We start from the raw sequence: 15,584 nt of genomic DNA on the forward strand, positions 1-15,584 counted from the left end.
GGGGCAGCAGTCGGCATAGGCTGCAGGTAAGGGACAGTGGGCCTGGAGACTGGCTTGGAACCCATGTGGTCTGCCTGCCCAGTCCTCACCCCTACACACGAGGTACTCCTTGTAAAGTCTCAGCATCACTGGACGATGAACTGAATAGAGGACGGCATGGTGCCTATGTCTGAGTCATCTAGGTCAAGATCCTGCCTTCCCACTTACAAGGCAGGTCATTGTGGGTAAGTTCCTTCACCTTAGTGCGAAGATGGTAAAAGAAAACCCCACACAGCAAGTCTAAATATGAGATTATTATTATCATGGGACAATGGTGTGGGTTATGGTAAGGTGGGCCTGAGAAGGCCTTAGACTCCTACCTACAGCTTCAACAGATGACAGCAGTGTTTAGTGTGTATTTACACAGGGCCAGGCCCTATTCACTTCCAGTAGCTACCTTTTAGATGCTGGCCTGGTGTTGGAGTGAGCATGTCACAATCCTTATAATGAGTCAGTGCAGGAGATTGTAGCTTTGTCTCCATTTTACCATTAAGGAACCTAGATGTTCACTCAAGGGCAGTGAATGAAGTATAAGTCTGCCTATACCTTGAGCCTTTACTGGGCTGTGAAACCTGTCAGTTACCCATCACAGTTTACAGATGAAGGAGATATATTTTAGCCCTGTCTACAAAATCATGGGTCTCAAGAGAATGACATTCACATTATAACTGGCATGGCCTGATGCCAGGCATGTCAATCTGTCCAGAGCTGTCCTCATGATAAAATGTGAAAATAAAAATCTAGGGGGTGGTGACTCCTCATTGGTTAAAGGAACTTGTTTGCTAAAGCCTGATAGGCCCAGGTTCAATACTTTGGTAGCCACATAAAGCCAGACGCACAAAGAGGCACATGTGTCTGGAGTTCATTTGCACTAACAAGGCCCTGATGCACTCCCCCCTCCCCCCACATACACACACATAAGTAAAAATAAAAAATCCAAGAGGTGGGGCTGGAGAGGTGGCTTGGCAGTTATGATGCTTGTCTGGGAAACCTAAGGACTCAGGTTCAATTCCCCAGTTCCCATATAAGCCAGATGCACAATGTGCGCATGAATCTGGAGTTTGTTTGCAATGGCTAGAGGTCCCTGTGTGCCCATTCTCCCTCTTTCTCTCCTCAAAATAAAAAACAAAAAAAAAACCCTTGCCAGGCGTGGTGGCGCATGCCTTTAATCCCAGCACTCGGGAGGCAGAGGTAGGAGGATCGCCATGAGTTCGAGGCCACCCTGAGATTCCATTGTGAATTCCAGGTCAGCCTGGACTAGAGTGAGACCCTACCTCGAAAAACAAAACAAAAAAAAACCCCAAAACCCAAAGGGTGACTTAGGTCTATTACAATAAGCAGAAGACAATCCGTCCACTGGCTGCAGTTTCCGGCCTTGGGAGCGGAGCTGCCACCATGGTGGCCTTGGGGAGCCACAGCCCAGTCACCTCTCACCTCTAGATCTGTACCACATGGAGCCTGGCCTTGGGCCTGTGACAAGCCTCACACTTGAACACTGAGATGAGAGCACAGCAGTGTACCTGCTACTGTGTCTGCCCAGCCCCAGCCCAGCCAGGCACTTCAGAAGTGCCACTCCCAGGTGGGCGCCATGCTGGCACCCGGGGCTCATGAGACCCGGCCTCCAGCTTCTACTCTCACCTTCTCAGAGTAGTGCTCCCCTGGGAGAGGAGGGTAGTCACACTGCTCGATCTTCTGGCACAAGGAGAAGAGGTTCATTTTATCTCCATAGAAGGGACTCTGGAGAGCTGCCATCTGCAAGAAGGGACAACAGGGATCAGCCTGAGCCTTGAGGCCCAGGACTCCAAAGGCCAGGGGAGCCATTCTAGGTTGGCCGTCACCATGGCAGCCACTGTTAATGAAGATCTCTTTCTGGAGCCCAAGGAAGCTGCAGTTGTATAAACACACAGGCACGGTGATTTCTGCATTAACAATGAGGAAGGGGCGGCTGATCCCTCAAAGCACATCTCATCTCACTTAGGCTCCACCTCCCAAGCCCGGCTGCTGGGGACTGGATGGAGCTGGATGGAGGCTCTGCTCACCAGGAGCTGCCCTGGGCCTGGCAGGTTCTCTTAAAATGCCATCATACCTGTTCTTTTTTTTTAAGTTAATTTTTTTTTGTTGTTTTTGAGACAGGGTCTCACTCTAGCTTGGGCTGGCTTGGAACTCACTGTCTAGCCCAGACTGGTCTCAAACTTATGGCAATCCTCCTGCCTCCATCTCTGGAGTGTTGGGATAATAGGCGAGTGCCACTACTTTTGGCTTCACCTGATCTAAAAAGCAACCACAAAGCCACCAGTGGAAGCACGTCTGCCTGACTGATGCCTGCAGGGAACATCACAACCTCAGGACTAACACTTCTGGGGTGGAGGAGGAAGTGGAGGCACTGTGGCTATTCTGCGAGCCCACGCAGGGATGCTGTCTGCAAACCGGTCCCTCTGCTTCACTGAAACTCTGGAGTGCAGAAGCCCTGCTCTGCAGCCAGCCACAGCTCTCTCTGTGCTGTCTGGCCTTTGGTTCCTGATCTATAAAGGTGGTGGTCCCAGCCTACAGGGTGTGGTGAGGTTCAAATACCACTAGCTGAGGTCTTCAGCACTCACTGCACCTTGAACACAGGCTGACTGTGAACAGTGGGGAGTGACAGGTCTGTTGGGCTATGGCAACTGGTTCTCACCCCATGGGGGAACTTCCTGGAAGGTGCACAGGTTTCCCCATCCAAGAGTTAAGGCATTTGCCTGCAAAGCCAAAGGACCCAGGTTCAATTCCCCAGGACCCACATAAGCCAGATACACAAGGGGAGTATGTGTCTTGAGTTCGTTTGCAGTGGCTAGAGGCTCTGGCGCACCCATTCTCTCTCTGTCTCTTATCTCTCTCTCTCTGCTTGCAAATAAATAGATAAAATTAGATAATAAAAATATTTTTTTTTTAAAAAAAGGGTCCAGGGAGACAACAGAACCTGGATTTGCATGATTTGGGATGACACATTGGGGGTTTCCTCAGACCCAAGTGCAGAAGTGTACCTAGAACCTGACCAAGCACCTTCAGATGGATATGCAGGGCAGCAGCTAACCAGGGCTTATATTCCTGGGATTCAACTAGCCCATGAACCCCAACCTTTCAGTAAGGCTGGGGTGACCCTGCCCTCAGCAGTGGTGGGGAAGTATGCAGAGGCCTCAAACCACTAGATTCCTCCAACCTGCCCAGGAGCTGGCCTTGCTATAGAGTCCATAAAACAGTGTGACTAGGCGGATGCAGCTCCCAGAGTTAGAATGAACGCCTTGCTGCCGAGGGTTAACTTGGGCAGTTACAAAATGACATGTTATTGCAATGAAGAGCAGCTGAAGCTCCCGGGTGGTCACTGGGAGTGACCTGGTATCCTTCACGTCATCCAGATACATCTCTACAGACCTTTCTGTTCTTGGTAGACAGGTTGTTGAATGTCAGCCTCACTAACACTAGTGCTGGTGTTTCATGTGTGGATCTGGGAGAGGGACTGATTGCCCTTCAACATGCCAATCTGATCTGATTGTCACAAGCCTGGCCCCTTGGGATTCTGAAATGGCCCAGAGATGGGGAGAGGGGATGAACCCTCCTTTCACACTATTCCTCTGTTTTCTCTAGCTTTTCATATATTGTTTCAGATGGCCTTTCAGAATAAGGTCCACAGAGGGCGGCAGGGGCCCCCTTGGCCTTCCCTGCTGATGGAGCTTCTCAAGCCCAGGCTGTAGGTTCTAGTGGAAGCTGCGTCTCTGCCACCCTGCTTCTAGCTGCCAGCCCTGGGCCTTCTACCCAGATCAGGGCAGCAGGCTGTGAAGGAACCTGTGGGGCTGCCAGCAACACTGGGCATAGGATCATCATCAGCTGAGATGGCTGAGCCCCTTGGGCCAATGGCTAGCCAGCTTCTGGCAGGTCTGAGCACAGGACTTGCTATTGGGGAAGAGATACTGGCTGCCTGTCAGGACTACTAGGTCCATGGCTATCTGCCTTTGCCTCTTATGTTGATTTTTCTCTCTCTGGGGTTTTTGGGTGTGACACATGGCCCAGGAAATGGAGATGGGGGAGCTCAGAGAATCGACGATATGATTGGAGATGTCAGAGGGAGAAGGGGACCCAACTTCAGCGAGCAGAGTGACTGGATCGTATTCCAGCCTGTCAGGGCCCTTAGATATCCATGTTATCTGACACCCAGTATCCCCTAAGCACAGAACGAAGTGAAGGGTGACCCAGAGGCGACCTGCTACACAGTCTGTGGCCCTGTTCCCTGAGGGAGGGCTTTCTAAGCCATCCTGCTGTTCAAGCCAGAATGTCAGATTAGCACTCATACTGCTGAACTTCCCCCAAGCCAGCTCTCTTGCTGGCTTGTCCTAAAAGGGCCCCTTGAGGAGGCTGCCACTGAGGGGCCTGGCATTGAGGGAGGCAATTCTTTCAGTCCTGTCCTCTGAGCTGAGCTCCAACGTAAAATTCTGCAAAACCCAAGTAGGCCACTGGGCACCTCTGTGGGACATTCTGGATAATGAAAACAAAGCTCCTGGCTTACTGAGATAGTCAAGTTCAGGCATTCATACCTAGGGCTCTCTCTGCAGACTGAGTGGGGCATGTGGCTACCTGCCCTGCTGCAGGCTTCCCTGCAGTCTAGTGGTGGAGATTCCTACGGCTCCCCCAGTGGCCAGTGCAGCATTGCTGAGCCATTTGACACCTTTCTTGTAAAGCTAGCTTTTTCCAGACAGACTTTACACAGTACACACCCTTGAGGCCACAGGTAGGTATGCAGTGCTGCAGAACCTTACTACTCTGGGACGACATGAGCCTCTGCAAGTGATCTCAGAAGGGGCTTGGTGGTATCTGGATGCAAGGAATATGGCTCAACAGTGGTCTCTTCAAAGGCATCCACAGCCAGATCCCCGGAGCCAGTGAATATCTCTTATGTGGCCGAAGGGATTCCACAGATGGTATGAAACTTCAGATTCTGAAGTGGGGACAATTATTATGAATCACAAGCATCACAATAAGGGGGCAGAGGAAGGTCAAGAAGATGTGCTGGTGGAGGCAAGAGGCTGGAGTGATGAGAGGGCCAAGGCATGTACAATGGCCTTTCCAGACAGATCTGCCCCAGAGCCTCTAGGAGAAGCCAGGCATGGGAAGCCCAGAACTGTGGGGAATAAATTCATGTGTCTTGAAATCATCAGCTTTGTGGTCACTGGGTAAATCCACCATAGGACACTTCATAGGTGCTTCTGAGCTTCAGTCTGTTCCAGGGCTCAGGAAGGGAGGGATATGGACGTAGGGTCTCTGACCGTGTATACTTTGGCCTCCATATACATGATGCACGGTGATCTGGCACGTGCTCTACCAGGACCACTTGAATCCTCAGTAGTGGTCTGAGGCGGGTGTGGTGGTGGGGGGAGGACTTTGGCCCAGCTCCTCCAGCTGACACTCTGAGACGACACCACAGGCAGCTTGGGGGAGGTGGCAGCCGTGACTACGGGATGTCTTCAGACAATTATTACTAGTGCTGGGCCCAGACAGCCCCTCCCTGTCTGCTGGGAAAATATTCACTTATTCCCCTGTTGCACTGCAGGGGTGCAGAGGGGTGCCAGCTTGGGCAGAGCCCGCTTTGTCACCTTTGAGGGCAAGGCCACAAGCAGCCATGACCGACCACCATGCTTGTCTTCTTCTAGGGGACTGGGCTAGGTTTACATTAGCACCCTGTCCTCTCCCCAAGGACACAATTCCCACAGGGCTTGATCAATTTCATCGGTTTCCCACTGCCACTTTTGCCACGTATGGCTGTAAGACGCGGCAGCCCCCGCGTAACCAACGACTAAATCAACCCAGCGGTGCTGAGTGCCGCGGCAGTGTCGGCAGCCACCAAGAAGGAACATCAGACATGTGTTTAGCAAGGTGCCCAAGTCAGGACTTGGAACGGGCCTGCCCGACTGGGAATCCATCAAGGCTGTGGCAGTGGGCCTGGTGTGGACAGGGACCAGGCTGCATCTGCCTCTGAGGAGCTGGGACAAAGGCTCAGGCAGGGAACAGGGCTTGCTCTGCAGCTAAGCAGAAGCCCTGGCAGGAGCAGAGAGAGCCAGCTGTCATCCTGGCCCCTCCTCCCAGCCTGGCTGGCTTATGTTTGTTTACATTTAGAGACCCTCCCGCTCTTAGGGGGCAGGAAGCAGCTTCTGAAAATACACAACACAGAATGGAAAAAGAAAAGGAGAAGCCATCTGGACTGGGGACAATATACATAAGGATAGGAGGACAAAGGGGAGTCCTTTATGAGGACAGAAGCTGAGCCGCTGAAGCTCCCTGTTGGCCAAAGCCAAAAAAGAGAAATGTGGCAAGCCGCAGGGTCTCGCCTTCAGAGACGGGCAGCAAGTGCCAGCTGCTTGGCTCACACCTGGTCAGTGGGCTCTTGGACAGGCCTGGTGCCTGCTCTGAGCTGGGCTCCTCACTCACACCTCCATAACAAGACAGGTGGTGATCTCCTTCCCACACACAGGGGGACTAGAGTTGACGGGACAGGGGCTGTCTTGCTCCTTTAGTGGGCAAGTGCTGGGTGGCACGGAGACTTGGAGTTCATATGACAAACATGAAGTCCAAATCACAGGCCCTCAGTGCCCGCACTAGAAGTTTGTCTGCGCGGCAGGAGTCTCATTCCAGCTGTCCCTCTAGGGATCTGACATGTATGCATGACACCCTTTTGGAGGAGGTTCTGAATCCCTTCCCCCAGAGCCCAGGCACCAGCCAGGTGCTTCTCATTAAAAGAATTCCTGCAACTCATGCCCTATGGTCCTCTGAACAGGATAGGACCTGCTCCATTTGTAGACTGTCCTTCCTTGATTTGCCCACAAACCTAGGAAATGACACTCATCTGCTGAGCCCTAGGAGAAGGGGACCCAGGCAACCCTGGCGATAACAAGGGCCACATCTTTGGCCAAGCTCAAAGTGCATCATCTTGGGCTGGGGTACTGTTTAGTGGCAGTGCCTCCCTAGAATGTATGAGGCCCTATTTCCACCCCCAGTGCCACAGAAAAGTTTATGAGGAAGGAGAGATGGCTCAGTGATTAAGGCGCTTGCCTGCAAAGCCTAACAGGGGTTTGATGCCCCAGTATCCATGTAAAGTCACATGCACAAAGTGGCGCATGCATCTAGAGTTCATTTGCAGTGGCTGGAGGGGAGGCCCTGGCATGCCCATTCTCTCATTTCTCTCTGTTTGCAAATAAATTTTAAAAAATAAGATATACATACACACACACACACACACACACACACACACACACACACACACATATATGTAATTTATTTATTTATTTTGGCTTTTTGAGGTAGGGCCTCACTCTAGCCCAGGCTGACCTGGAATTCACTATGGAGTCTCAGGGTGGCCTTGGACTCCTGGCTATCCTCCTACCTCTGCCTCCCAAGTGCTGGGATGCTGGGATTAAAGGTGTGCACCACCATGCCCGATGTAATTTTTTTTTTTAAAAGAAGCTTATGAATCACAAGCTGGATCAAAAAGAAAGATCCTATAAAGTCTGTACCTTGCAGAGGAGTCAAAGTTTTGACCTCAGGCAGTCCATTTGAAATGCAGAAGTTGGAAATTCTACTGCCAAAGGAACCCAGCCACCAGACCTGCCACAGGCCCCACATGGCCCAGCAGCTGGCATATCCTGTACCTTACACACCTCGACAGAGGGACTGCCCAGGAAGCAAAGGAAAGAGTCCCTTTGGATGCAGCTCTTGGACACTTTTCTGAGCATCCTTGCTACAAAACTGTCCCCAGACCCATCAGCTTAAAAGCAGGAGACAAAGTTCTAATCCTCTTCTGTGCATCACCCCATGTATCAGCTCCATTGAAGCAGGCAGGTGACAACGACCCCACTTCATGAATGGAAAGTCTCACCACGGCTCTGTGGAGGGACTCCTGGAGCATCCAGCAGGAATGGGCTGCCACCAACGTGGAGATATCAGCGGGCCCAGGTTTCACTTTTGCTGGTAGTTCCAGTAGATTCCTGGCCAAGAATGGCTCCCTCAGCCCCTTTCCCAGCACCCTAATGGCTGGCTGAGTTGGGCGAGACTTCTGTTTACTTCTGGTGCCTCATGTGTGAACCCACAAAGACTCAACTGTCCTGTGCATTGGTCCCAGCTGCCTGCCAGTTCTGGAAACAGCCATGGATGGCTAGATTTCACAGCTCAAGGGAAGGACAAAGTGAGTCTAGAAGAATGAGGATACCACTCTGGGAGCCATGGAGAGCTATGAGCTAGGCCAGACTCCTGAGGCTGTATGGGGTCTGATCTATCCATGAGTAATGCACAAATATAGTTACGAAGGGAATGGGGTGGAGCCATGAGTATCTGAGCACCGTGGTCTAGGTGGTTGGATCCTCTGCAAGTACTTCTCATACATATTCCCCTTCTCAAAGCCAAGCAACCCAAGTCTGCCACCTCCCACACTCTCCAGTAACCTCTCACTAGACCACACCAGCTAAGGGGGTAAGGACAGTTACCCAAGGTTCCCCCTGAGTTGGTAGGGTGCACTTGCCCCAACTGTGCCCCCCATTAATGCCCTCACAAGCCAGAGGCTCACCTCATACAGCAGACAGCCCAGGGACCAGATATCCGACTTGAAGTTGTAGCCATTCTCGTGGATCCTCTCAGGTGACATGTAGTAAGGTGTTCCAACTGAAACACAGTGGGGGTAGGGAGGCTCAGGCTGGGCAGGAACAAGGGCTCAGGGTTGGAGGCAGGCCCTGTCTCCTCCTCTGTCAGTTGAGCTAAGTGCCCAGACTGGAGGTGCCCATGTCAGTAGGGTGTGAACTGCACCTGGACCCTGACACCTTTAGTGGCTTTTAGGAACCCTGTAGACTTCAAAATCAGTCCAGGGTGAGCAGCAAGGGTGCAGTGTAACTGCCAGTTGCAGGGATAGGAAACAAGTGACCAAATGTCTTTTGATATGATAGTGTGCATCCAGAAGATTCCAGAGCAGGCATTCAACAGGGAAAATAATGATTGTCAACATTGACCAAGATGTTCACAGGCTCTCATCCATATTCTCACAGCCCCATGAAGAGGCTTCCTCATTTTACAAATGGGGAAACTGAGGCTCAGGCAGGTGAAAAGGCAGCAGAACTATGCCCCAGAAACTGAGCAGTTTGCCACCCTCTATAGCCAGCCCTGGCCCAGACTTGGGGTTGGTGGCTATTTCTTCAACAGGATAGAAATGCTACTAACCAGTAAAGGGCAGAGTCCATTAAAGTAACAGACTTCATTCCAATGAGGGTCAGTTGGAGGCTGGGGAGATTGCTTAGTGGCTAAAGGTGCTTGCCTGCAAAGCATGCTGCTCTGGGTTCAATTCCTCATCACCCACGTAAAGACAGATGCACAAAGTGGGACATGCATCTGGAGTTTGCAAGAGGGCCTGGTGTGCCCATTCTCACTCTCTCTGTACTAGCAAATAAATAAATAAATAAATATTTTTTTAATGCCAAACCCCAATGGCACTTGAATGCTAAAGGGCAGACCGGAGTGTTACTCTGTTTGTGACATGGCTTGATAAGCAGTGTGGGTCTGAAATGTCCCCAAAGGCCACGCGCTCAAGACTTGGTCACCAGCTGAAGGCATCTTTGGAAGCTGGTGAGATCTTTAGGAGGTAGGGCCTACGTAGGGGAAGTAGGTCCTGGAGCATGCCTTGGAAGGAGGTGTCGTCTCTGCCTCTCTGTTTCCTGATAGCTATGAGACGGAGCAGCTCTGCTCACCAGGCATGCCTACCACAATGCTCCTACCATAGATCCAAAGCAATGGGCCCAAGTGACCATAGACCAAAACCTCTGAAACTATGTTTTCCAAAATCATGGGCTTTCTGGAGCCATAAAGCTTTCCCCTTTTATACTGACTTTTCTCATTTTTTTTTAAATCACTGTCAGAAAGCAAGCACATATAGAATTTCTGCAGTTATAGGACAGAACTCAGGGCATCATGCATTGTCAGCACAGAAAAAATACTCCCAGGTCCTAGAATGAATGAATGAATGAATAAATAAATAATAAATATGTATGCCTGTGTTTTTCTTTTCTTTCCCAGATAGTATCTCACTGTATAGCCCAGATTTGGCCTTGAACTCATGATTCCCCCTGCCTTAGCCTTTTTTCCCCCAAATTTTTATTAACTTCCAGGATTATAAAAAATATCCTATGGCAATACCCTCCCTCCCCCCATGCCTTTGCTTTTTTAAAAAAATATTTGGGGCTGGAGAGAGGGCTTAGCGGTTAAGCGCTTGCCTGTGAAGCCTAAGGACCCCGGTTCAAGGCTTGGTTCCCCAGGTCCCACATTAGCCAGATGCACAAGGGGGCGCACGCGTCTGGAGTTCGTTTGCAGAGGCTGGAAGCCCTGGTGCGCCCATTCTCTCTCTTTCCCTCTATCTGTCTTTCTCTCTGTCTGTCACTCTCAAATAAATAAATTTAAAAAAATTTAAAAAAATATTTGTTTTGAGGTAGGGATTCATGCTAGCCCAGGATTACCTGGAATTCTACTCTGTAGTTCTAGGCTGGCCTTGAACTCAGTGATCCTCCTACCTCTGCCTCCTGAATGCTGGGATCAAAGGTAGGTATTTTATATTTATTTATGAGCATGTGTGTGTGTGTGTGTGTGTGTGTGTGTGTGTGTGTATGCACACACACACATGAGGAAGAGAATGAGTGTGAGTTGCCATGGTCTCCTGCCACTGCAAATGAGCTCCAGATGCATGCACCACTTTGAACATCTGGCTTTACATGGATACTGGAGAACTGAACCCCAGGCTGACAAGTACCTTTAGCCATTAGGCTATCTCGCCAGCGTCTGTTTCAGACTTTTGAGTGCTAGGATTACATTTATATGTCACCATGCCCAGCTCCCCAGAGCATGTTTTAATTAATTAATTAATTAATTTTGGTTTTTCGAGGTAGGGTCTCACTCTAGCCCAGGCTGACCTGGAATTCACTCTGTATTCTCAGGGTGGCCTCGAACTCATGGTGATCCTCCTACCTCTGCCTCCCAAGTGCTGGGATTAAGGTGTGCACCACCATGCCTGTCTTTATTTTTGAATTTTTAATATTTCTTTACTTATTTGCAAGGAGAGAGAGAGATGGAGGAGATAGACAGAGAATGGGAATGCCAGGGCCTCTAGACATTGCAAACAAACTTCAGAAGCATGTGCCACTATGTGCATCTAGCTTATGTGGGATCTGTGGCGTTGAACATTGGTCCTTAGGCTTCGCAGGCAAGTGCCTTAACCATTAAGCCATCCCTCCAGCCCCAGAATATATTTTTATATTTCTATCTAGCAGTAAGTAAAAGACAAAGAACAATCCCTCAAGTGAGCAAGAAGACCCACACAGATGGCAGACATGAGAATGATGCCATTTTTTCTCACTGCTCGTGAGGAAAGCACAAGATGGAAACACGGTGAGGCTTGATAAGGGTTCAAGACACAACCACAAAGTGGAACAAGGAAGGCAGGCCGTGTGAAAAACAACCGGGCCTGACAGGGCTGTGTTTCCCAGGATGCAGCATCCTGTGCAGGACAGCTCAGGGTGACTGTTCATGAGTACTCACTCCATGGATCCAGGTGCCATGGGTGCACTGCATCGATGTTGACAATTCTTCCTTGGAGCCCAATCTTCCACTTATTTACCTGGCAGCTGCCCACGAGCCATGGTTTATAGGAACTCACTGCTTAACTGGGCCATTGAGAACCTGCTGACCTGTCTGCATGCCAGTTGGCTGGAATCAGTGACTATTGGCTCCCCATCAGGAAAATGTTCCAGTGAATATGTGCATTTGTGGGTGAGCCTCTTGAGAATGTCAAGTCCAACCTCCAGGAGCAACATCTTGCACATTCTGGTCACAAGGGCATAAAGCTAAACCAATGACCAGGTGTGACATGACTAAAATAACATAGCCAAATCACAGGATGGAAATCAAGCAGATCTTGGTTCGTAGTAGGAAGCTGGGGACAAGTGTTAGTGGATTCTAGCACCTGATGCTGCAGATGGATGGACCTACAGGGACACCACAAAAGGGGGCGGTGATGTGGGCTGATTGGGGAGATGGAGGTCATAGATCATACCCCAGTGCAGCGGCACGATGCCCTACCAACCCCTCTGGCTGACCTTATGGCTCCTCCCACTCACCTGAGGCTGTTTTTACATCAGCTGTGCCTCAGGATGAGAGATCCTGGGGTAAGATGGTAAGAGTTAGCCTGTTTGAGGGTGAGGGTTTCAAGTGTCTGACCCTGGCCCAATTCCTCCTCCCAAACCCAACTCCAGTTGCTGTCAAGTTACCTATGTGCTCTGCCCCACTAGCCTTGTGCCCCAGAGAGCTCCATTCATCAAGACCCCTGTCCTCACTAAGTACCTGCCACCATTCCGTCCCTCTAATGGGCTCTGAGGTAGGTCCTGGCCACAAATTGCAGTGAAAGCCAGGGGAGTATAGGGAGTGGAAAATGAGGGATCACCAGTCCTTCCCCACCTCCTTGCTGTTCTCAGGCCTCACTCGTGTTAATCTGGAACTTTCTGGTTTTATGTCCCCTACCCCCTTTCTCTTTTCTTTTGTTGCAGTGCTGGAGTTGGAAGCAGGCCCTTGTGCATGCCACTCCCATGCTCTTTCATTCCCAGCCTTTGTTGGTGTGTGTGTACATTTGTGTTTGTGAGTGCAGGCGCATGTGTGCCACAGCTTCCACCTTGTTTGAGGCAGGATCTCCTGCTCACTGATGCGTATGTGAGGCCAGCTGGCCCACGAGCTTCTCCTGTCTCCTCTCCCATTTTGCTGCGATCACAGATGCACGCCACCATGTCCAGCTTTATGCAGGTCCTGGGGATCTGAACTCAGGTACTCACACTTGCACAGCAAGTGCTTTATCTACTGAGCCATCTACCCAGCCAGCTCTTGATTTTGTTTTGAAACAGTGTCTTGCTAGGTAGTGCAAGCTGGCCTTGAACTTGTGATGCTCCTACCTCTGCCTCCCCAGTGCTAGGACTGCAGGTGTGTACCACCATGCCCAGTGAGGAACTTTCTTCTAAGTATTGTAAGTTGCCTCCCACTCATCATCCATCCATCTGTCCTTATCAATCCACTCATCACTGCCCACTAGCATATGTTCACCCATCTGTCAGTTCATCCACCTAGCCACCCACCCACCTCCACCCAGTGCCAGTAGAGCCCTGACACTGTGCTGGAGTGTGCCCTTTGGAGGGAAGTGTTGACTATCACAGGTGTCCAGCAGGAACCAGCTGTGAATCAAGACAAGCCTGCACTGAGCAGAGGTCATGACCATGGCTACCAGCAAGGGCTTGTTAAAAGTCTGGCTCTCCAGCCTTGTGTCAGGCCTATGAGGTCAGAATCTCCAAGGATGGAGCTTGGCCACCTACCCTTCTCAAAAGCTCCTGGGAGCATGTCAGGAGTGCTACAGTCTGAAGGGAGCTGCTAAGTCTCATTCACCTGCCTCTTTGGTCTTTCAGATGCTCAGTCAAAGAACAAAACCAAATGAGGGTGGTTTGGCCCATCCTGCGTGGGGCTTTGGGCCCTGTGATACCCCAACCAGAGAAGGGACTGCTTCCCCAGTCTATGCCTCTTAGAGGTGGGGTTCTATGTTCCCCTGGGGGGGTCCATGGTTTGTGCCAGGGGACTGTGAAGCTATGGGAGTGAACCCAGCACCTCTTCTTGGTATGTCAGTTTATCTTGGAGTGTGTCATGCAACACCTGGATTTTTCTATCGACAACAAAAATGGAGGTGTGACAGAATACAATGCACGACTTGCATATTAAGAGAGACTTCAAAGAAACTCAAGCTTACAGTGGGCCACTGAAGAATGTGTCCCCAGACTTCAGGGAGCAATGATCCAGGGTAACATGAGGAAAAGGCAGAAGGAGGTGTTTCTCTGCCAACAGTGGCCCTGTCCCAGGAGACATAGCTCACCTTGTGCCACCTGGTCTCATAGCAAGAGCAGAAGCAATAGCAGAGCTGGCCCTGCCCAGGTCTCAGTACGCTTTGCAGCACCTCTGGGTCCCTACTGCACAGTAGGGGACGGGGCTATGTGTGGAGCCCACCTACCCCTGACTTTCCCAAGTCTTTACCTAGAACTGGGGATTTCAAGCCCCGCAGAAATCAGAGGAGAATGTAGACCTCAAAGGAGGAGGCTGATTAAAGAGCCGGCTTCCCTGAGATGCGCCACTCCTGTCAAAACAAACTTGGCCATGTTTTGAAATGCTCACTGCGTTTGAAACATGTGCTTTAGATATGAAAAAGACAGATCTCACATGAAGGAGAGGCTGCCGTCTGCAAGCTGCCCTCCCCAGGCAGCGCTGCTACAAATGCTTGGGGAAATGAGCTGTTTGAATTATCCCCCTCCTGGGTGCAGCCGAAGCCACCAAGTCTGGATGGCAAAGCTGTGTGCAAACCGCATGGACTTGGAGCTGGATTCACCGTAGCAGCGTGGCCCACTCGCCACTCTCTAGCTGAGGGCCGGAACTCTCCTGCAGCCTCTGTTTCCCCATTGCCAAGAGTGTTCCCCACTCTGCCCTCTGCTCCTTGTTTCCTTCTCTGGGCAACAGAAAGTGTGGCTCAGAACAGCATTTGGCCCATGATGAATTCTTACAGATTGAGCAAATGTCCCCAGGGTTCTCTGATCACCATACAGACCACATATTGCTGTCACCGCCCAGCATGGTCACACACAATGCCACATGACTGTGCTGGCACATGACAAGGAGGGGAGCACTGCACTGCCCTGCCATGTCCTTGTCCATACTTGGTGTTGGGCTCCTCACCCCCTTTCTTGATGCTTTTTCTGGGCACCCACCACTTGAGCTCACCTCCTGCCATGCTGTGGACTGGCACGCCATTGAAGACCATTGGACATGGGATAGCTCTTTGGGGGGCTTACTTGCCAGATGACCGCAGGGATATGGCCTCACTTCTCCTATCCTCAGTTTCTGCTTCCATACAAATGGCGATAAAAGACCTAGGTGTGATGTTTTACCAAAAAAGCAAAATGGGGGCTGGAGAGATGGCTTAGCGGTTAGGTGCTTGCTTGTGAAGCCTAAGGACTCTGGTTCAAGGCTCGATTCCCCAAAACCCATGTTAGCCAGATGTACAAGGGGGCACATGCATCTGGAGTTCGTTTGCAGTGGCTGGAGGAGATCCTGGCACACCCATTTTCTCTCTCTCTCTCTCTCTCTGCCTCTTTCTCTGTCTGTTGCTCTCAAATAAATAAAAAAAAATGAACAAAAAAATTAATTTAAAAAAAGCAAAATGGGGCCGGGCATGGTGGCACACATCTTTAGTCCCAGCACTTGGGAGGCAGAGGTGGGAGGATTGCTGTGAGTTCAAGGCCACCCTGAGACTACATAGAGAATTATGGGTCAGCCTGAGCTAGAGTGAGAGACCTTACTTTGAAAGATCAAAACCAAAACCAAAACAAAAAAAACAGCCAAATGCTGTGAGGTGCATGGATGTATACAAGTGCATGTGTGGATGTGTTCGAGATGTGCAGAGGCTAGAGGAGAAGGCTGGGTGC

At 50.6% G+C, this 15,584-nt stretch overlaps 1 protein-coding gene across 2 annotated transcripts in view; it reads right to left on the bottom strand.

Moving 5' to 3' along the window:
• The window catches only part of Nek6 (NIMA related kinase 6), an 84,638-nt gene that overhangs the window by 3,022 nt on the left and 66,032 nt on the right, over positions 1-15,584 (bottom strand). For both annotated transcript variants that reach the window (XM_045141701.1, XM_045141700.1), the window contains exons 8-9: positions 8,618-8,712; positions 1,678-1,791 (exon numbers count right to left, since the gene is read on the bottom strand). In XM_045141701.1, the coding sequence (XP_044997636.1) occupies positions 1,678-1,791; positions 8,618-8,712 (209 nt within the window). The remainder of the gene's footprint in view (positions 1-1,677; positions 1,792-8,617; positions 8,713-15,584) is intronic.

Source organism: Jaculus jaculus, chromosome 1 (assembly GCF_020740685.1).
Source record: "Jaculus jaculus isolate mJacJac1 chromosome 1, mJacJac1.mat.Y.cur, whole genome shotgun sequence".
NCBI classification, from domain to species: Eukaryota; Metazoa; Chordata; class Mammalia; order Rodentia; family Dipodidae; genus Jaculus; species Jaculus jaculus.